Source organism: Lygodium microphyllum, chromosome 27 (assembly GCF_053477565.2).
Source record: "Lygodium microphyllum isolate KBCC chromosome 27, Lygodium_microphyllum_v1.1.10, whole genome shotgun sequence".
In the NCBI taxonomy this organism is placed as follows: Eukaryota; Viridiplantae; Streptophyta; class Polypodiopsida; order Schizaeales; family Lygodiaceae; genus Lygodium; species Lygodium microphyllum.
This window is the reverse complement of record NC_141161.1, coordinates 39,295,304-39,319,127: the sequence shown is the minus strand read 5'-3', so window position 1 is coordinate 39,319,127 and position 23,824 is coordinate 39,295,304. Positions and strand designations below refer to the sequence as shown.

The following is a 23,824-nucleotide window of genomic DNA, read 5'->3' as shown; positions in this document are numbered from 1 at the left end:
AATACATCTAAAGATGGTACCTCTAGCACTATGGGGAATAGCACTTGAGGTGCTTGCAAAGCCTCTTCATCAAATTCAACTTAATAGCTACATTATCTTCCTCAAAATCTATAAGAAAACCAAGAGAATCGTCCTTAGTAAGCTCAATAACATCCTTATTGAGAGAATCATGATTCGTGAACCTATCATCCACACAAACATCATATTCTTGAAGGCATAACTTATCGTTTTGATCACTTAATTGATTATACTCCTTATATTTTCTTCTTAATTGCTTCCTTCTTGATTAAAGCTAATTGGAGATTGATTATGATAGGTTGCAAGATACCAAAATATAGAAAATAACTTTAAGCTAATGCAAGTTGTGCACTACTCTACTATGCCATTGTCAAATACCCTTGTTAGGTTTGGGACACTTAAGGATGTGTAGCTTCCCTGTCTCTTGTCCTCTCTTACTCCCTTTGCCTCAATCTTTGGCAAGATCATGGGTGGACGCATCGCCAATCATCATCATCACATCACTTGACTTATTTGAATCTAGAACATCTTCATACTTCTCATTGATCTTTGCAATTGCACTTCACAATAACTTTATGAGAAACGTGTTCTTGAAACAACTATCACCTTACAAGGGATTAACCAGGTTTCATCTATTGCTTATGCACACATGCCAATCCGTATACAAGATCATTCTATGCATAGCTTTACGAGACACAGATTCTTGAAACAACTATTACCTTAGAAGGGATTAACCAAGTTTCATCTATTGCTTATGTATGCATGCCTAAAGATTTCTTAGGAAAGAGACTATGCCTACTTAGTTCTAATCAATGGGTTGCAACATGTGAATAAATTTTAGCTCCTTTACAACAATAATGTTTAGATAAACATAGGGGGTATTTTATAATAGATCTACCATTGTTAGTTCACCACCTTATAAAGCTCCTTATTTTTAAGACCAATTAGAGAAAAAGTAGATTTAAAGCCAAATTTAGGAACTTCTAGATCAAATTTAGGAACTCCTTTCCACCACATGGTGTGACATCATGCTTATTTAATGGTCTAAATACACATAGCCGTGCATCATGATGCATAGGACAGGCCCTTATCTAAAATCAGGGCAAGTGATGGAGGAAAGAATCTAGATTTAGGGCATTCGGTTCACGTGTGTGTCTCTTATCCTAGAACAAAAGTTAAGATGCGCCTTAGATGCTTAGCAAACAAACAAAAGTGTGGTAAAGAAAAACAACTTTAGTGTATATCCTTTTCTCACATTTTCCCATATAGTAGTTTAGAAGGCATATTACATGAAACAATCACAGAAAAGAGAAGTTTCCATTGACGAGCATAAGTGCTTTTATATGTCAAATACTTCTTAGTCTACAAGTTGATAGTAATATATATTTCTCTATGTATTTTTGTTCTTTTGAGTATTGCTTCTCTCTTTTTGCTGCTAAATTTCAAAAACCCAGATTTGAAGATCATGGGCCTAGTTTGACAAGCAATCATTGGCATTGCAGTTTACAGGATCCATAAACTGTTCTATAACTCATGCTTTATGTACCTTCCATGTAGAAGCAACTACCAAAGCAATGGAGAGAGAGAGCTGCAGAACTAGAAGCCATGCATTAGCATGCAACCCTAAAACAAGGCGTGGATGGACTGCATAGGCAATGGGAAAGGCTTCTCACCTGATCACAATTCGTATACATGCATGGCGACCCCAAAAACATTAATACAGTAGCAGAGATGACCAACGGCTCACGCAAAAAGGTGTGGATGGACTGCATAGGCAACGGGAAAGGCTTCTCACCTGATCACAATTCGTATACATGCATGGCGACCCCAAAAACATTAATACAGTAGCAGAGATGACCAACGGCTCACGCAACAGGAAAGAGAGGGACCCAACCCTAGGCCTTGCTATGATTGGTGAGCGTGATGGAGGAGCCCACACCCCCGCATGTGGACGGAATCGAACGAGGAAGCTCCCCCGCCCTGTGGAATGCCGAAACAAGGCGGGGGGAGCATTCAATACCCACCGTCACTATAGCTACCAAATGCCCCCAATGTGTAAGAGGGGGACGCCCCTTTTTACATTTCGTGCCTTCCTATTGGCCCAATACGTTCACTTGGGCGGCCGCGTTCAGGTGTGTAACGGCACGGCCCTTAGCTCAACTTCAAGCTCCGTCTCGTCCCCACCATTTTGGTGATTGGACGATACAAACAGCTATTATTTTTATATGAATCCGCATTGTAAAAAACCACTTCTCTTCACTGTCGTGTATGCCAGGCCAAAAATCAAACAATTTCTCAGCAACGCTTTATAAGCGCAACAATTAAATTTCGCTTCAGCAATGTTCTGTTGTGAGAGCTTCAAACATGCTGCCGCCTGATCGCCCTTGCATGTCTGGCTCAGAAGCGCTGATGCAGTGCCCAGAATCTGAGCATCTCATACAGCAATGCTCAAAACCTGAAGATAATCTGAATTGCTTCAGGGATCGCTCTTGGATGCAGCCCCTTGGAGGATGTGGCACAATTCTGTGCACTGGACTCAATTCCCTGGCCTGGGTTGCAGGATGTTGGGCTCTGTCATCACAAGAGGTAGTCAATGGACATGTTCCAGTAGTCCTCCAGCATCTCGGACGCGATGCCTGCATTCAACCATGGCTGCAGCAGAGGATGACACATTATCGGACTGCTCAAATGCCTCGTTGTGGCACACAACACTCCATCAGATGGTGCAGTCCAATGGTCCCGTGAATCTCACAGCCTGTGGCCGTATTTTGGAGCAATGCGAGAGCTTCACAAATGGAAACCAAGTCCACAATTTCATTGTACAACAGGGACTTGAGCGAAGCCCGTTTATAGGGAGCCGCCTTGTGTACATGTATGTAAAGTGGGGTATGCTTGATGATGCAGTGGTGGTGTTTGAAAACATGCATGATCGCATCATATTTGCCTGGAATTCACTCATTCAAGCTTACCCTGAATGTGGAGGGGGAGAGAAGGCAATTGAGCTTTTTGGGCACATGCTGCAGCAGGGTGTAATGCCTAACAAGGTCACATACCTCAGCATTGTGTATGCATGTGATATCGAGACTGTTGGGAAGCGAATACATGCATGCATTGCACACTCTGTGTATGACTACAATGTTAAGATCAGAACTGCCCTGCTGAACATGTATGGCAAATGTGGCAGTCTAAGTGATGCACGCAGGGTCTTTGATGACACTTTATTGCAGAATGCATTTACATGGACTGCCATAATAGTTATTTTGATTGAACATGGACAGGGCAAGGAAGCCATCCAATTGTTTGACCAAATGCTTGAGAACAGAATCATGCCTGATGTTGTAACCTTTGTCAGCATCCTTTCTGTTTGTGCCAAACATGCTGCATTAGAGGAAGGTCAAGCGATCCATGCTCGTGTTCGAACAAGTGGATTAGAATCAGATGTTACTGTGCAAAATGCTCTAATGAGCATGTATGGTAAATGCGATAACTTGGAGGATGCACGAACTGTGTTTGATAGGATGTCTTCATCGCGAACTGTTGTGTCATGGACATCTATGATTGCTCTATATGCCCAGAAAGGTTATTGTACGGCTGGCCTAATACTCTTTGAGCATATGCAATCTGAAGGGATGCTACCAAACAAGATCACGTATTTGAATATATTCAGTGCATGTGCAGGCAGGGCAGTGCTGGCTGAAGGCAAGTGCTTTCATTCCCGGATTGTGAACAGTGATTTGGAATCCGACCCGGCTATTGGAAGTGCTCTTATAAATATGTATGGGAAGTGTGGCAGTGTGGTGGATGCTCGAAGGGTTTTTGATAAGATGGAAAAGCAGGATTTGGTTCTGTGGAATACGATGATTACAGTGTATGCTCAAAATCGGCAGGGGAGGGGTGCCATTGAGCTTTTTGAGCAAATGCAAGAGAAGGGGTTTTGTCTAGACAAATTTACTTTTGTTGGAGTTCTTGCTGCCTGCACTGCTTGTGCAGAGCAGGCTGCAGGTGAACTAATGCACAATTTCATTTTGGAGAGTGGATTGGAGTTGGAAGTTGTTGTAGCAAATGCTCTGATTCACATGTATGGACAATGTGGTAAACTCTCCCATGCCAAACGAATGTTTGACAATTTAATTGACCGAGATTCCATTTCGTGGACAGTTATGATTGCAGGGTATGCATCAAATGGACTGACTAAGGAGGCCTTGAAACTGTTTGATCAAATGCAGCAACAAGGATTACTACCAGATGAAGTTACATTTGTTATCGCTCTTGATGCATATACTACTGGTGCTTCGCGAGCTGATTGTCAGCAAATGCATGCTCGAGTCATGAGAAATGAATCTGTTGCAGACATTACTGTGCAAAATGCGGTTATAAACATGTATGGCAAGTGTGGATACCTGCAGAATGCTCAAGAAATGTTTGATGCAATATTAATCCAAGATTTGATCTCCTGGAATGCATTGATGACAGCATATATGCAAAATGGATATGGCAGTAAAGCACTTGATCTCTTTAAGCAAATGCTTGGCTCTAATATGACACCAGATAAAGTCACATTTTCTGTGATTCTGTCTGCATGTGCCAGTCAAGTGCTTATGCCTGAAGGTAAGCAGATTCATTCATGGGTTCTTGAGAATGGGTGTGATTCTAATGAGATTGTTGGGACTGCTCTTATTAGTATGTATGGAAAGTGTGGCAGTATTAAGGAGGCAAGGTGGACATTTGACAAAATATTGGAGGCAAGTGTATTTGCTTGGAATGCTATGATTGCAACCTATGCTCAATGTGGGCTGGGCCAAGAAGCCATTCAAGTATTCAACAAAATGCAAGTGAGACCAGATGCCCTTTCTTTCCTGGTTGTGCTTGCAGCTTGCAGCCATACTGGGCTGGTAGATGAAGGTCGCAGATTTTTTTCTTCAATGACACAGCAATATGACATACTGCCTTGTGCAGATCACTATGCTTGTATGATTGATCTATTGTCAAGGGCTGGCCAGTTGGATGAAGCAGAAAACATGATCCATAGCATGCCATGCCAGGCAACAACTGTGCCATTTGCAGCAATGCTTGGTGCATGTAGGTCTAAGCATGACATGGAACGAGGAGAACGTGTGGCCAAGTGCGCATTCGAGCTTAATCTGGAAAGCTCTGCGATCTACATACTTTTATCAAACATCCGTGCTGCAATAAGCAGGGAAGAAACTGTCATGAAGAAGTCTCACAGAATTGGGGTTTCTGATATTTCCTCTTTGGGTGGGGGTTAATGTGTCATGCAGTTTTAGGATTTAAGTTCAGGGTATGTTAGAGATTCTGTAAACCATTTGATCCAAGGATGTTTCAAGAAGAAGTCAATGCAGCTAGTGTTGGAAAGTTTACATCTTCAATTGTTCTTGATCACTGTGATAGCTCTTCTTTTGAATTGCTTGTTTGCTTGCTTTTCAGAGCACAAATAGTGGCTAATCTGCTTTCTGGACAATATTTCCAGTTCCAGCAAGTTTCTGCACAGACAGGAGAAGAGTATGAAAAGACAGAATTGGCTGCATAAAAAATGTAAAGGTTCTGATGGACAACAGAGAACATCAGAACAAAAATTGATTTTTGGAACTCAAGGCATGTTTGTAGGATACAAAAATTGGAAAATATATGCATGTGTAAACACTGGTAGTATGGAGGAAGTACCTAAGTATTTGTGTTACCAAACGGATATAGTCTCTAGGATTGCTGACAGCTTTGGTTATACACAATGCTTTGGGCCTGATCAAATAATGCCAGAAGCACTGTGCTCCATGTCTTGACACCATACCAGCCCCATTGATCAAGTAATGCCAGAAGCACTGTGCTCCACAGCTTGACATCATACTCAAAAACCCCATCGATATCTGTCATCAAGATCAGCAATGAATGCTTGAATCTAACTTAACATTTTCCCTTCATCAGCCTCTCCCATACACAACTCTGGCAAATACCAATGTATGCCCCACCAACGGACTATGTGGTCCTTCCACGCTTAAGTTCTCAATATATACTGAAGACCTAAGGGCTATGGAGAAGAAAGTATTGCAGTACAATTCAAGCAGAATTTGTGTCTTAAGGCCATTTGTTCCAACAGTAAGCCAGATGTCATCTGTTGTTGACAATGCTCAAAGCAAAGAAGGGATTCTCAGAAAGGTATGATTTGAACTAAAGAACAAGTGGCAAGCAACTGAAAAGTGGAGGAAAAAATCCATGGGCCGAAGTCCTTGGACAATGATGGTTTCTGACATGGAATGGGAAGAAGTGTCCAAAGTAGTGACAAAATGTGCAATTGGAAGAGGATTTCCAAAACCAACTTAGAGCCCTTCTGGTTTAGGATGGTGTGGTTCTAAGAGCTGATATGAAAGGTTGATTTCAGAAACGTTGTAGAGTCTCACAATGTTATATGCAGGTCGTTGCATAGTAACATTGAAGGCATGCAAACTTTTAAAGGAGGATGTATCCAGGACATGCTGGGAAAGCTTTATCTAGCTATAGCTCAGACTTACTGATGGGCCAAAGCTGAAGCCTCTTTTTTGTTTACATTCCACATTTTTTCAAACAAGAAGACTTTGGCTTTTGAGGTTTGAGCCAATATCAAAACTCATATTAATGCATACATACCTTTTGGCCCGCCTGTCCAATGCCTTAGTCATAAAGGGGGGCAGAACAATATGTTAGATATGATCAATGCCCCACCCTCATTAGGTGCTACCAATGATCCATGGTGCTCAAAGTTGTAAGGCCCCCATTATGAGGAGAAGCCAAGTGTGAGCTCGGACATTGGTGGAGTCCTGACTTGTATATCAGATGAGGTCTATGTGACCAGATGACAAAAAGGTGACCATTGTGGATCTAATCTTTGGGTTAGACGGAGAGGTTAAGTTGGTAGCAACTCGAGGCACATTGCATTGAGCTGCGTGGTAAGGGAGTTAAAAGGGGGCCCCTATTGTGGGGTTCGGGGGCCGCGGAAGCGGCCGATGGTAAAGGGAATATTCCCTGGCCGACTAGTGGAGGCTCATATGGTAGGTCGGTCAGCAGGCCGACCTAACGACCTTCGCAGGCTATAAAAGCTAAACCCCTTCGCAACTATCACTCACTCATCTTTCACCCAGTCAAAGTTGTTGTTCCAGCTAGCCTTAAGCTCTTCACCTATCTTCTGTCTAGATTGCCATCTAAGTTTTACACAGTGGAAGCGCACGGGTGGATAGAGCCATCTTTGTATCAGTTGTTTGAAGTTAAAGAATTTACTGATTTTCCTTTTATCTGTTGTGTACTCTCTATCTTTTTCTCAGATTCTGTTCACTGCGCCGTGTAATATTTTGCATGGTATCAGAGCCCAGGGGGCTCTAGAGATTGGAGAGCGTGCAAGAGGCAAAGGCTTCAACAACAAAGAGAAACTATGTCGACTTCTGGAAGCGGTGCAGGAGGTGGTATTGCTGTACCGGCTATTCAAACACTGAGGATTCGTCCACCAACCTTCAGCGAAGGCAAGTTAGATAGTACAAACTACACCTTGTGGAAGTTCAAAATTACAACTATCCTTGATTCTTATGAGCTTCTGGAGACTGTGTTGGGGACTGACGTAGTACCACAGCCTACCCCCGACCCATCAAATCCTAGTGTGATGATTCCTCCGAATGTAGATCTTCTACGAGCTTGGAAACGAAGGAATGCAGATGCATTGTGTGCCTTAGTTACAAGCTGTTCTGACAGTGTTTTGACTCTGATTCAGCATACAACCAAAGCGTCAGAGGCTTGGAATGTACTAAGGAGTCAGTATGAAACACGAAACCAAACAAGGATTCAAAACTTCGAGAATTAACAAGCAACGGAGAAGTTTGCTGAAGGAGAGACGATTGAAGCATTCATCACTCGAATTAAGAATCTGCGCGACCAGATGGCTGGCACTGGGATACAAAAGACTAGCGAAGAGCTAGCTCGGAGGTGTCTTCGGATTTGTCCACAAAAGTTTGATGGACTAGTAACTGCCCTTAATACTCAGGTGAGACCTCAAGCTTTGACTTTTGAGGAGTTTTGTGCATTATTAATGGAGGAGTTGAGGCTGAAAGCCCGAGAAGGAAGCAACAATGGAGATGCTGCATTCTCTGCCAATGCAAAAGGCAAAGGTGTTTCCTCCACAAAAAATGATGGTGACAAAAAGAAGAAGGACGGTAAGAAGAAGTTTCAAGGAGAGTGCTTCTACTGTAAGAAGAAATGACATGCAATTGCAGATTGTCATGTCAAGAAGGCAGATGAAAAGAATGGTACCCTTAAAAGTAAAGGGAAAGAGACAGCCAATACAGCTGAAGCAGAGTTGGAATTATTCATGGCGACCATTGAGGAAATGTGCTCCTCGGCGCAAGAAGAATCTACCACTGACTCATGGGTGTTGGATAGTGGGGCCTCCCGACAAGAAAAGTCTATACAGTTCTATGCAGTCTCTACAAGAATCCATCACTGTGACGGTTGGAAATGATGCTAAATGCCCTGTTGCGGGCACATGTACTATTTCTTTTGTTGCTGCAAATGGTGAAGTAAAAAAGCTTTCAAATGTGTTGTATGTTCTCGAAATCAGGAGAAATCTCTTATCAGTTGCTACCATAACTGATCTTGGTCATGAAGTGAGGTTCAAGAAGACAGGTGCAGAAATTATTGATAGTGCTGGCACAATTGTTGGCAAAGGAGAAAGAAGGAACAACCTGTATGAGCTAAGTGCTCTTACAGCCACTACTGGAGTGGGCACAAGTAAGCTTTGGCATGAAAGGTTTGGACACATCGGATTTGCAGTATTGAAGGAGATGCAAAAGCAAGGTATGGTTGCTCATCTATCTACAATAACTGAATTGAAGGAACCATGTGAAGCTTGTATGATGGGCAAGCAACAGAGAAAGGCATTTCCATAAGAAAGCAATAATAGAGCACATGCTCCTCTAGAGTTGGTGCATGTTGACTTATGTGGTAAGATACCTACACAGGCCTTGGGGAGATCTTATTTTATGTTGATTGTCGACGACTACAGTAGGAAGATATGGGTGTACTTCCTTCGTGATAAGGCTCAAGCTTTTGGTAAGTTTAAAGAATGGCTAATACTTGTTGAGAATGAAACAGGGAAAAGTGTGAAGAAATTTAGAACAGATGGTAGTGGTGAGTTCAACTCAAAGGAGTTTGAAGGCTTTTGCAAGAGCAAAGGGATCAAGCGTCAATTGACGACGCCTCACACACCTCACCAGAATGGTGTTGTGGAACGCAGGAATCGTACCATTGTGGAGATGGCAAGATGCATGCTAAAGGGCAAGGGATTGCCTAACCATTTTTAGGCTGAAGCTGTTAATACTGTAGTCTACATTCTAAATCGGAGCTATACAAAGGCTCTCAAGGGAAAAACACCTCATGAGGCTTACACTGGTAAGAAACCATCTGTCTCACATTTCAAAATTTTTGGATGTGAATGTTATGCACATGTTTCAGATGAGAAGAGAAACAAGTTACAACCAAAAAGCAGAAAATGTATCTTCTTGGGTTATAGTGATGAGCAGAAGGCTTACAAATTATATGACCAAGAGGCAAAGAAGATCATCATGAGCCGTGATGTGTTTAAGGAGGAGCCGCATACAGTGGAGGAGGAGAAGGCAAGTTCTTCCACTTTATCATCAAGCGAAGAAGTAGTCCACTATGAACCTGTCCCGAGAGCTATCCCTATCCTTAAGGAGGAGGAAGCATCATCTTCAGATGATGAGGAAAAAGTTCACCAACCTGACATCACCCCATCGGAAAAGCCATTGTCGCGCTGGGTGAAGCAGCTCTATGACCACAATAATCCTATGCCTACATCTGTTGAGGAGAAGGTAGATGGACCAAGGAGGTCTCAGAGAATAGAGGAGCAAAGGAGGGCTTCTGCTCACATAGTCAATATGGCCTTAATGGTTGGGATTATGAGAGAAGTAAAGGAGCCAATTGACTTAGAAGAAGCACTTGCAGATCCATCATGGAAGGCTGCTATGCAGGCGAAGTATGGCAGCATAATGAAGAATGACACTTGGGAGCTAGTGGATCGACCAGCAAAGCGGAAGGTTATTGGCACCAAGTGGATCTGGAAGGTAAAGTACAAGGCTGATGGTACCTTAGAAAAGTACAAAGCTAGACTGGTTGCCCAAGGATTTTCACAAGTTGAAGGGTTTGATTTTCAAGAGTCATTTACCCCAACTGCCAGAATGACCACTATTCGCACGGTACTTGCAGTGGTTGCCCACAAGAAGTGGCCAGTGTACCAAATGGATATTAAGCCAGCGTTCTTAAATGGTGACCTCAAGGAGGAGGTGTACGTGGCTCAGCCACCAGGGTTTGAGGCCCCCCATTCTGAGAACAAAGTATGTAAGCTGAAGAAGGCCAATATTGTATGGGCTAAAACAAGCCCCCAGAGCATGGTACCAGCGGATAGCTAGGTTCTTTTTAAACCTAAACTTCAAAAGATGTGCCTCAGATGCTAACTTGTATGTTTACAGGGATTGTAAAAAGTCTGTAGTGATTGTCCTATATGTGGACGACCTTCTTATTACAGGTGACTATGAAGATATGATCAACCAAACTCGAAAGGCTTTGAGTTCTGAGTTTGAAATGACAAACTTGGGCTTGCTGCACTATTGTTTGGGGATTGAAGTCTGGCAAGAGCCAGGAAAGATCATCTCTCAGAAGAAGTATACATGGGAGATCTTGAAGGCATTTGGCATGACCGAGTGCAAAGAGATAGCTACACCTATGGGGGTGAATGCAAAGTTATCCGTCGAGGATACATCAGCACTAGCGGACATTGGGAGGTATAGGAGGTTGGTCGGCAGTCTGATCTACTTGTGTAACACCAGACCAGATATCAGTTTTGATGTTGGTGTTTTGAGTAGGTTCTCAAACAAACCTCATGAGAGTCATTGGAAGGCTGGGATGTGGGTGCTCAGATACTTGAAGAAAACTCTTGACTATGGTATCACATACAGTTTCGGAACTTCTCTTGTGGGAAACTGTGACTCAGATTGGGCAGGAGACATTGATTCCAGGAAGTCAGTTTCTGGTTATTGTTTCTCTTTGGGTTCAGGAATTTTCTCTTGGATTAGTAAGAAGCAACCAATAGTGGCGTTGTCTTCTACCGAAGCAGAGTACAAGGCAGATTGTTTTGCTGCATGTGAGGCTGTATGGTTGAGAAGGATTCTATGGCTTATGGAAGTGCAGGATGAAGAACCAACTGTGCTGAGATGTGACAATCAGAGTTGCATCGCCATTGTCAAAAATCCAGTGTTTCATGCACGCACCAAACATATAGAGATCCAGTATCACTATGTGCCTGATTTGATGGAGGATGGGATAGTGGAGTTGGTCTACTATCCAACAGAGGAGAATGGAGCAGATATCTTCACCAAAGCACTTACGAAGGATCTGCTTCAAGTTCATCTTCAGAGACTCGACATTGGGCCGAGGAGATAGTTCACCTATGGGTGGACATTGAGGGGGGGTGTTAGGTATGATCAATGCCCCACCCTCATTAGGTGCTACCAATGATCCATGGTGCTCAAAGTTGTAAGGCCCCTATTATGAGGAGAAGCCAAGTGTGAGCTCGGACATTGGTGGAGTCCTGACTTGTATATCAGATGAGGTCTATGTGATCGGATGGCAAAAAGGTGACCATTGTGGGTCTAATCTTTGGGTTAGACGGAGAGGTTAAGTTGGTAGCAACTCGAGGCACATTGCATTGAGTTGCGTGGTAAGGGAGTTAAAAGGGGTCCCTATTGTGGGGTCCGGGGGCCGCGGAAGCGGCCGATGGTAAAGGGAATATTCCCTGGAATATTCACTGGCCGACTAGTGGAGGCTCATATGGTAGGTCGGTCAGCAGGCCGACCTAACGACCTTCGCATGCTATAAAAGCTAAACCCCTTCGCAGCCATCACTCACTCATCTTTTACCCAGTCAGAGTTGTTGTTTCAGCTAGCCTTAAGCTCTTCACCTATCTTCTGTCTAGATCGCCATCTAAGCTTCACACAGTGGAAGCGCACGGGTGGACAGAGCCATCTTTGTATCAGTTGTTTGAAGTTAAAGAATTTATTGATTCTCCTCTTATCTGTTGTGTACTCTCTATCTTTTTCTCAGTTTCTGTTCGCTGCGCCGTGTAATATTTTACACAATATTCCTTTACAACACAAAACCAAACATATAAAAATTCAGGTAAAATCAGGAAAGTTAAACCTAACATATATTTGTTTTACCTACTTCTCAAGCCTAGGCCCATGCAGGGCAGATCATGACGATGCCATGGCAGCAGAGGTGGGCTAGTTCTAATATGTGTGGTGCATGAGCTAGGAATCTAGTAGGAAATTTAAGACTAACTTGGTTTTGTCTGAGCATTAGCATGACACTCTCTGTAAGAGGAGGTTCCTATTTACTCTACCTAGCATTCAAGGCAGGCAAGCCTTGTGTCATATTTCTCCAGAACTCCTTTGTTGGCAAATATGATTTGGAATACCCACACCAGGAAACTGGTGTGCTTAATTAACTCCAATAGGATGAGAATAATTTGCAAGTGGCCACCACCTTAGGGTGGATTCACAAAGGGTGGTGGAGCAAACAAGTTTTCTCTTCCACTACTGTCTTGTTCACAAAGCGTGGCAGTAGATGAGTTAAAAAAGATGACAAATGGCTACCGTTTTGGATAAAGACAAATAACTTTCCAAGCTTTCACCCTTCTTCTGGGGATCTGAAGCTGGAAGAAACTTTCATCCACCTTCAAAAGTGAAATCCAACGAATTGTTGCCATATCATTGTCATGTCAATACATGCCCCTTTTCTCAAGATTTCTGTCCTTTTAACTGAATCCCACTATTCATTGGCTGTTCAGAAATAAAGGCAATATCATGATGATTTGGTGCAATTCCAAGTCAATTTAGACAATTTGGAAAGTTTTGTAACTTACAATTTGCAGTTTTTGAGGTTTTTGAATTACATCTTCGGTACATTCTGATTTGTTTGGTTTTAAAAAATGAGTAATACAGTGGTTTGAGAGATACAGTATCTAAACTCACACACTGAGCTTCCAGAAGTAAAACGTCTTGCTCCTGGAACTGCTGCAAATAAGGAATAAAATCGAGAACTTTTACAAATTGTACAAGTAATGACCCAAGAGCCAAGTCTTGATTGAACACCTTTTCATCCAATGGTGATGAATGCAGTCACTGGGGTAGGGGATAGCTTGGGTGGTAACCTTTTTATGCTATGGTGATTGAGCAAAGAGCACCTTTTTATGCTATGATGATGACAGAGAAAGATTTTACCAGAAGGTCCTTGGCATCCTACACCTTACAACTGCACATGATTATGTAAAACCTTGCTAATGTGATGAGATTTGTTTCTTACTTGTTTGAGTATTAATTTGAGAGATGCATGTGCATTGTAGTTTTCTGATGGATATATAAAATTATAACTTATTTAATACATTGTCTACATACATGTGTTTCATGTTTTGGCAATTTATGTGAAGGACACGAGGCATAAGAAGGCATAGGACCTAAGAAATTGAATATAAAACCATTCGTCCATTTCTCTCTACCACCACTCTGCAAGTCCACCTGAACCTCAAAGGGTACTTGCAAATCAACACTTTCTAAAATACGCTCCTTAGGCCCCCTTCTCCACCCCACTCAGATGACAAAGCTTAACTCTCATCTTGCCTATGTAATAAAAAAAAACAAAAAGGATGATGTACAAAGAACGTGAAAGAAAAAGAAAGCAAAGATGAAAAGCAAAGAAATCACAACAAACAATAGTCTACCCCACATAGGCCACACCCACTGAACCTAGGGGTTCTCAAGTTAGGCATGTCCAGTGGCCTCAGTCAGCTAGCTCTGTGTCTAATCCCTTAGCTCCTTTTTGCCCCCCCACTATACACACTTAGGACATCTCAAAGGTAGGACATACCTAGGGAGGTACCACTCGCCTATGGTTAGACTTGTCACCCTAAGCTACATGCATCGCACCTTCCTTATGCATAAACTGGGTCCTCAAGTGGGAGACAGCACCCAGGTCAATCCAACTCTCAGTTCCACTAGCACAAGTACAATGCATCACACGGAAAAGCAGACACACCCCCAAGTAGTGCACCTTCTTTTCTTTTTAGGTACAAACAAAGACTCCAACCCCCCAAACTTCGAAGGCCCTATCATCCATGCAATGCGCTCCCAACCTCCACCACAGTAACCGGTCGATCAGTGTCTTCACAAGACCGATTCCCCTGTGACCCCATCACCATCGACTCACACGACCACCCTTTTAAAGAATCGAATCTTCACTAACTTGAAATTGCAAGAGTCCTAGAACTAGCACCCGCGGGAGGCCATCTTATGAGACAATGTCACCATGCAAGTGAAACAAGGTAGAAGCAGATTGAGGTAGCCCTAGTCAAAAAGTGAATGAAGAAGCTCATTTGGAACGGTGCAAGAGAAAGCATCCACGAAGGGTCAAATGCAAGGATCCATCCAACACCATATTCAATTTTAAAGATGGATCCATCCATCAACCTCTCTCCACGCATCGATCCGTCCAACACCATATTCAATTTTAACGATGAATCTGCCTATCAGCCTTTCTCCACATAGGGATCTATCCAACAGCATATTCAATTTTAAAGATGGATCCACCCATCAACCTCTCTCCAAAACTTGGCATTTCATACCTTGATTGCCAGTCCCCAACAAACGAAAAGAAAGTAACCCCTTACATACACATATATCATTATTTACTGAAAGGAAACGACTCGAAAAGGGGACGAAACCACTTGGAATGGCCACAAGAAGCTCCTCCACAGCAAAGGCTCCCTCCAGTGACTTCGTCAACTTGTATGATGTAACCAATAAAACAAAAAACCATCAAATGTACCTGCACCAAACATACATATGGCCCTCTTGGCCTAAAGAAATAGCATATTTCACTGCAAAAACTAATTGGCCCTCTTGGCCTAAATGAATAAAACGTTCAAATTCGACAAAATCGGCCCTCTTGGCCTACTGAGATCAAGCAGCACAGCACTTGATTATCCCTCCTTGGAATAAGGAAGACATACAAAAATACACTCCATTCCAAGGAGAAAAATAGGACACTCAACCCTAAACTAAATGCATCAAGTTGTGACCCATCCTCTTGTATATATAGCAAGAGGCGTATGCATAACATGTCGTCGAACCAACCTATGGATCTAAGATAATAGTGGTAGATGGGTCTCGACCACTCTTTTCATCACCCATACTAACCATCGCCTGCCATATAACGCGTGGTTTGATAAAATTCCCCACAAGCAACTATATTTTGTCGCATTATCAATAGCAACATTTGGACTAGGACCACAGTTGAAAAAGAGATCCTCTTCATAAGCAAAGTTGGCTAATGAATTCGCAAACTGATTTCAAGAACGTCGGATCAACTGAAGAGAGACGCTCTCAAATTCATCAAGTAGGGTCATAGCAGTTCAACGATACATGCAAAGGATAGGATTACGGACTGTGTATGTCTCATTTAGTTAATTTAAGATTAGATGGGAATCCCCTTTTACTAACAACCGTCGAATACCACCTTTCTTGGCAATATTCAGTCCCATAATCAAGGCTTTATACTTCGCCATGTTGTTGGCAAGAATCCTACCCCGAGATAAACAACTAATTTCATTGTAACTCTAAGTCGGGGATCTCAGATAACTACTCCAACGCTCCCTTTTTTATTAGGGCTTCTGGACGCTCCATGAAAGTATAATGTGTACGTGTACGTCTACAATGGGTTTACACAGCCAACCATCATCAACTCTACTCATAGTTATGATAGTTAAACCTTAGCATGTTTAGAGGATGAACTGACGGCTCCATCCCACCTTCTTCATTAAACTCAACAGGGATGCTTGTCAAAATTTGTAAGTAGTGATGGTAGAAAACTTCAATTTCCCACACAAAGGTTCTATCTTTGTGCTCAATCACTTTGTATCCTTTGCTCCACCAAATAAGCTTCCCCTCATGATATCTTTGCTCTAGATATGGGTGCTCCAAATAAGGAATTAACCCCCCATCAACCAGTTTAAACTCTCTTGCAAGGTCTCAGATCCACCCCAGCATGGACTTGCAATGCATTTAGCAAGTTAGCATACTAAAAAATAATAAGGTTAATATTATTAAGATTAACCTTATTTTTAAATTCCACTCCCTATAGATCAACTAGTAAAGTCGTGGACTTATTTATACCTATCCTAACTACCTTTGTAAGGGCCATCCCATCTAGGTTCCAGCTTTCCTGGAAATAGCTCCCTACGTGCATCGTAATACATAACTAACTATCCCTTTTTAAAGGCATATTTCTTCGTTTTTAAATCATGCAATTGCTTCATTCGTTGTTTAGCTACTTCTTGGTGCAAGAGACTCTGTAAATTGAGCTAATCCAAGTGGGCCAGATTCGTAAAATGCTCGAATAGGGCATCTTCGTCACCCAAAGAATGATTGATTGCAATTCTTATGGTCGACAACTCAATTTCTAAGGGCAAGACACACTCCTACCCATAAACTAATTTGAATGGGGTCTAGTCAATGGCTTGTTTAAACGTTGTATTGTATGCCCATATTGCCACATATAATTTCTTATCCCAGTCCCGTTTCTTTTTAGAGACTATCTTGGACAGGATACCCACAAGCTGCTTATTGGTACTTTCAACTTGTCCATATAGGGTGTCGTCTTGTTATGCTTCATTTTCCAAGCTTCAGTCATGCTTTTAATCACTTTATTTAAAAAATGGATTCCACGGTCCGATACTATTTCCTTTGGTAGACTGAAGCGGCAAATGATCTGCTCAAGTAGAAAACAAGCAGTCTCTTTTGCATTATTCTGCCTCGTCGCCCGTGCTTTTGAACACTTTGTGAAAGTAATCAGTGGCTACTATAATGTATCTCTTCTGAGTAGTAGACGACAGGGTAATAGGACCCACAAAGTTAATGCCCAACTTCTCAAATGGAAGGATAGCCATAATAGGAGTAAGTGGTCGCTTCATATGGCTAGGAGTAAGTGGTCGCTTCATTTTCTCCCTACTATCATGTCGTTGACAAGTATCACATCTCTTAATATACTCAAATGAATCTTGGAAGATGGAAGGCCACCAATATCCACCTCTTAAAGCCTTATGTGCCATCAACCGCCCAACAAAGTGCCCTTCACAAGTAGAGTCATGGAACTCCTCCAAGATAAATGAAACCTTGTCAGGCATCACACATCGGCAATAGATATCATCAACCCCATGCCAATATAGTTTTCTTGCGATTAACACAAATTTCAAAGCCTGTTGTTGAAAATATATAAAATACTTCGCCCCTTTTAGGTGCTTTCAAAACAGGTTTTTTGGCAAGCTCCTCATCAAAAGATACTTTGCAAGCATCACTCCATACAAACAGATAGTTAAAGGACAACATGTTCAATTTACTTCCTTGTTGGAGAGAACTAATCTTACTTCAATAGATAGCAGCTAAGTGGCCAGACTTTCCGCAAATATCGCATTTGACATTTGGACAATTCCTAGGGAAATGTTGGCCCCCACACCACTTATAGCTGAATCTTAAGGGGGCATCCTGGCATCGATTCTCGATCAAATTCTGCTGCTTCTTAAAGAAATTGATATCCACAACTATTTTTCTATACTGTTCGGTAATCATGTCAGTGTAGTGCTTCATCATATCCTTAACTTCACCAAGGACATTTGAGGCACTTGATTCATAGCTGTGATCGTCTATCTGTCATCCCATTGGCCTAATCACTTGATTGGGAATCGGCCACTGACTTACTGGGACAACATTAGGATTCATTGTTTGGTCTCCACCATTCAGTGGGGCCATCTGACTGGGAGGAGCAGGTAACATAGGAAAATTTGGATGATACTCTCTCTTCCATTCACATTTGACATGGGGTCCCCTTGACTCCCACTGGTCAGTGCCAAGTTATTGCCATTCCAATTTACCCTTCCTACATAAGCTGCTTGCAAGCACGACTCTACTCCTTCTGCTTGGGTAATAGTAGTGTCAATGTTGACCAAAGAAACACTACTAAGCTACACATGGATGTTGAAATCTAATCCATGTAGGAAATATTGCAACTGTGTAGCCGGAGGAATGGGAATATAAGTATCAAGTTTGCGAAGAACTTGCTTTAGTTTCTTGTCATAGGCCTAGACATTCTCATTTGGCTACTCGTGTATTACATTCAGGACACGCAACCAATATTGTCCACCCCTCTCAGTGGCAAACTCTCTATGGAAGGCCGTGAAGATTTGGTCAATGCTAGTTATGGTTTCGGCTTCTAGACTGTGATACTATATTGCTGCCCTTCCTTTCATTTTCATATTGAAGAACATCATTAAGTATCCTTCGTCTTGGATTCAATAGTTTAACATGAGTTTTTGAAACTCATTAATATGGAGTTCTCTATCTTCTTCTGCCAGTCCATGGAAGATGGGAAAAGGTGCTCCTAATGTTGGTAAATCCGGTGTCCATGCTAGGATTACAATGGGTTGTGCCATAACTACAACGGGATTGACAATAGGAGTTTGTGTAGGTAAAACTACACCCCCACTTGAAGTGGGTTGGTTGATTAGGAGAGGGGAAGTATTAGAACTTCCTCTTGCACTCAAAGGGCTGCTTAAAATGTCAGCCCGTTGTCTAGCCCTCTTAGCAAGTTCCTCTTTTTGTATTTTGGCTTGATGGTTCTTGTCAAAGGACATAAATTGACTATTTGGTTCCTAAAGATCCTAGATTCGGAACTACCACTTATTGGCGGCTCCTGCCACAAACGCACCACCTATCGGGACCTAAAATGGGCTCGACACTGGCTCTCTAGTACTAGCCGGACATCTAAGATACACAAGATAGCCCGCATGGTCTCGTGGCTAAGAGTGTCTAAGGCTCACACTACACTAAACTCTAATATCAATTTTGCGATTGTAATAGGACATAGTCCAATGTTTATCTTCCCTTCTTCTCAGAGGGAGATCCAATAACATATAGGTATAACACCTCGTATCACATACACAGGAGGCAACCTCTTAACTGAAACACTACGGCCTCACTGCAACTCTCCTACATGAAGGGGATTGGCCCCAAGATGTGATGCCTCAACATATAAAACACACGATATATAGTCCACTCTTTGATTTATCGAACGATCCAGGAGTTTATATTTTCTCACTTAACTTATCCCAAGGAACTGCTCATCTAACCTATAGCAAAGCTTCCTCACACTCTCAACGTTGGTCAATTTTCGGCATACAAGTGCTATGCATTCAGGATTTTATACTATGTGCCATGCAAAATGTAAAAGTATATGCACCGTTTTCTTATTAAGGTTTATAACCTAATAAAATATCACCCATTGTTAATAATTTCTTAAAATGAACCCTTCATTAAAATCATTTCCCCTCACTGTATTTTTTTTCCCTTTTAATAAATATGCTTCATGGTATGGGCGCATAAAGTCATCTTAGTTGAAATTGATAGTCAAGGTTATGGTCAGATCCTGATGTACATTTTTATGGTATTATGGTTTGTTTATGTGTTACAATTACGAGTACGGTTTGTAGTTTTTCTTTCTTTCTTGCCTGATACGGGGTTTTGGGTGCCTATTTGTTGCATCGCATGAAGTTTTTGGTTGCATATATATAGAGGTCATGCCGAATTTTTTCTAGGATGTGGGTTGTTTGGGGTGGTAAATGGATTAGTTACATCTGTGTATGTGTGTCCTTCTTTTGATTGATCTCTTCTTAATAGCCCTTTCGTTGTTTTGCAGGCATTCTTTGTGATTGTTTGTGTTGTGGTGTGCGTGTTTTCCATCTGAATGGCACCTCACGCTCCTCCTCCTATCCAATATGTCCCGCTGGTCAGTAGGGATTATTCTTCCCTACTGGCTTTTGAGCCTATAGTGAAAGCAGGACTTACGACTTTTGTGGCTGCTTCATTCCCACTGATTCCAAATGATCCATCCTTGTGTGATGAGTTCCTTGCCTCATACAGCAAGAAGTCGGGCCTGGTTCATGGTGCTTCCATGATATTGACACCTCGAGGGTTAGGGAAGGCTTTGTCTCTTCCCTACAAAGGATAGCCCTTTGTTATAGCTAGACAATTATTCTCCAACGATGAGATTTTCAAGCTGTTACAAAAGTAGACCAAGGAAATTCTGGATGTCAAGAAAGTGATAAACACTTCAGGCGTATCTTTTTTCATGATCACTGATCCTCTTTGAAAGTTAGTCTGCCAATTTCTCCAAGACAGGTTTATTCCTGCCAAAACACCATCCCATTACTTGTCCAAAGAGCTCTTCACAGCTTCCAGGATGGTGTTAAAAGGGGTGGCTATTGATTGGAGTACTTATCTGCTTACAAAGATGGACCAACATTTTTTCAAAGTAACCAAAGGAAATGTAACAAATGTCACCTATGGATCCTACTTGTATGATTTCTTGACATACTTCGGCCTAAAGAAGGGTGTGCTACCACCTCCTCCATTTGATCCAGTACCTCCCCCTCCACCAGAAGAGTTAGAACCTATTGACATAGAGGATCTTGATTCCCCTCCTCCACTGGTCATTCAATGAAAGTGCTTGAAGCGTGTGGCAGATAAAACTCCTTCAGTTCTTCCTTCAGTCACAATTCCTGCTACATCTGGCAGTGACCTCCCTGCTTACCTCACATGTAACAATTTGTTCAGAGCACATAGAGAGGGTTCCTTAGATATATCAGTCCCTTCACTGAATAGTTTAGTGTTGGGAGATGCCATTCCACTCCTCTGTAAAGACATCCAGAGTTCGATTGAACTTTCAGTTTGACAGCCTATGCTCAACAGCTGTATGCTTCTTTCTATGAAGAACTCATGCAGTCCAAAGACCAGTTGCATAAGGCAACCTTAGAGTTAGCCTCTGCTAAAGACACACTTGCAGATCTGTTTAAGCAGATGGAGCAGCAGACCCAAATGATTGAGACTCAGAGAGAAGAGATATCTTCTTTGAAGATTCAGTTAACAAAAGCTCAGTCAAAGATCACTAAAATCTCAAAGGAGAAAGAGAGAATGTCCAAAGAAGCTCAAGAGTTTCAAACTCTTTTAGATGCAAAATTGTCCGCTTTGCAAACTGCTCATAACACAGTGGAATCACAATCTTTCTAGATTAAGCAGTTGCAAGACCAACTGGCACAGTCACGGTCTGTTCCTCCAAGCCCCAATGTTCCTATGATTCCTTCTATCTCTAAGCAGGACTTGGCAATTCTCCGGAGACAAGCCACATTGTGTCCATTGTTTCAAGATAAAGTGGAAAGATTGCAGTCCTCCAGGATGGATTTGTTATGGTCTACATTTGAGCATTTCCAGGAGTATGTTCCTTTAGACCATTCTTTCTTTGTCCACTATCAATTGCAAAATTTGGCCTTTTATATGAAGCTTTCAACAATGGATCTTCCTCTTCCAGAGGATGGTTGGAGTGGGGCTTGGTCTCCTGAGTTGCTGACAGAAGTGGTCCGTATGGTGTTTGAAGATTCTGTGATGACGGATACCATGTTGCTGTCTTACATGTATCTACGGGGAGATCTGTTGATTCCAGATGAAGTAGATATGGCCTAGTATGTGGGGGATGTGGTTTTGCAAGTTGTCTTGTATGTCAACTATTTGGAGTTGCAGATAGATGACATGTTTTAGTGTTATTCCTCAAAAGTGGCTACTTGCCCTGACAATTCTTGACACTTAATGATTGATTCTGTGGCCCTGAATCAACGTCAGAACACAGCTTCTACCTATGTGCAGAGCACTAACCAACTGAGGGTGGATCTCTTAGCTTACCTTTCCAAAAACCATCCATTTGATTCAACCTTTTTTTATGCCTATCAGAGAAGATCTGTCTTAGGTCCCTCTACTCCTAGCCTATTGTACTATCAACAAATGGCTCATTGCTATGATATCTATCTTTCCCTTTATCAAACCAACTCAATAGTAGCTATCTTACCTCTTCTTTTTCAACCTCAGGGTTTCCCTCAAATTCCTATATTTACCTATTGTTCTTTCATCGAAGATCGAGTTTTTTCCCCTTCTTCACCATGCCCTTCTCCATCTATCCATATATCTTCTACTTTTCCTGTTTATCAATTGACACCTTTCCTAACTTATTCACTTTAAATTTTCAGCCACTCCTTCTTTAACTTATTCCTCCTTTTATGATTTTTCCTACCCATCTCTTCATCCTTTGCCTACCCATCTCTTCATCCTCTTTTACTTATTCCACTTCCATCTCCTGCCACTTCTATTTCTCAACCCCCTCAGTTGGTTAGTGAATACGAAGGGTTTAATCAGCAGATTCCAAGAAGAAGAGGATGGAGCTCAACTAATTCTCTTACAAGACCACAGATTAACTAGCCAATAATTCCAGGGGATTGGACAATTGCAAGTCAAGCATACCAGAATTACCTTCATTTTGCTCACCAATATTCACAATCTCTAGATCCTTCAGTGAGATTGACAACTCATTTTGCTTGGTATCTAGCATACACGCATAGGCATTCCCATAATGATCAAAAGGCCATTCCAAATCTTTGTATGAATGTTAATGTGAACATTGACTCCCACCAGTTAGATGTCATGTATTTTCATGCCCTATGTCTACCTAGCAGATACCTTGTTTTACTATAAAGGATCTGCTGCCTGCAATTCTTTCAAAATCCTCCAAAGACATTTGTAGATGAATCCTTCTCCATGGATCATTTTCGGAACCACCAAGCCTTCAAAAGGGATCACCTTCATTGATACCTTTGCAATGTATTTTGGATGATTCTTAATGATAAATATATCTCTCTTTTTGGAGGTGTCATTCAGATGGTTGTGTTAGTGTTTATGTGTGTGTTGTAATAATTGTATGTGATGAATTCGTGCTAATTGAGAATAATTTGTTCGAGAGCTATTTTCAAACTATTGATGGTGGATGGAAAGTCTATGGTTCAAAGCTGAAGAGAACCTCTTATATCCTTTACAAATTTGTTATGATTTTTACATGATTAATCATATGAGTTAATGAATAACGAAGTTTTCCTTTAGTAGTATTTTCTATCAGATACAGGTAATAAGTTGGGGTCGTGGTTTGGAAAGATTATAGAAGATTCGACGCAAGAAAAAAATTGAGCTCTTTAATGAACTTATATTCTTCTTTTCCTTAGGTCACGAGGACGCTTCCTTTCTAAGTGTGGGGATAGAGTGGAAAAAGATTGAATTTTTGACTGATTTTTGATGTTTTTGAGGTCTAAATTATTGATTTTTGATGGATTTAGGGTGCTCAATGGAGATATGAAGCTCTATGATGTTTTGATAGGTTCTGATTGGTTCTGTATACCTTGTGTATAGCTTCTGTTTTGTTCTGATTGTCTTCTGTATGAAGCATGGATTGATGATTGATGAAGATTATCTTTTGGAAGATTATTGAATAGTTTTTGATAGTTTGGAATGGTTTGAGTATGAGTAATGAGGTTCTGATGACCTTCTGTAACCCTCTGTAGAGCCTCTGTCTCTACTTTGTCTTTGTACTGTAACTGTATTGTAGCTGCTTTGGTACTGTACTGTAATTGTTCTATAGACCTTCTGTAAGTGTTCTATAGAATGTATGTGTGACTTTGGGAAAGTTTTCTAACTTTTGGAAACGATGAATCTAAGTTTAAAAGAGCTAAAACAAGTGGAAGAAGCAACTGTTGAAGACTGAAGAGAAGATTGAAGTGACAGTG

At 41.6% G+C, this 23,824-nt stretch overlaps 1 protein-coding gene across 1 annotated transcript; it reads left to right on the top strand.

Moving 5' to 3' along the window:
* Positions 1-2,154: 2,154 nt before the first annotated feature.
* On the top strand, positions 2,155-7,255 carry LOC148012234 (pentatricopeptide repeat-containing protein At1g03540-like). The gene has a single exon (XM_087669065.1). The coding sequence runs from the start codon at positions 2,529-2,531 to the stop codon at positions 5,283-5,285; it is 2,757 nt and encodes a 918-aa protein (XP_087525191.1). The 5' UTR covers positions 2,155-2,528; the 3' UTR covers positions 5,286-7,255.
* Positions 7,256-23,824: the final 16,569 nt, after the last annotated feature.

Bases quoted from the DNA above. Each gene is read 5' to 3' on its own strand.
- LOC148012234 (XM_087669065.1), top strand. From the start codon at position 2,529: ATGTGGCACAATTCTGTGCACTGGACTCAATTCCCTGGCCTGGGTTGC.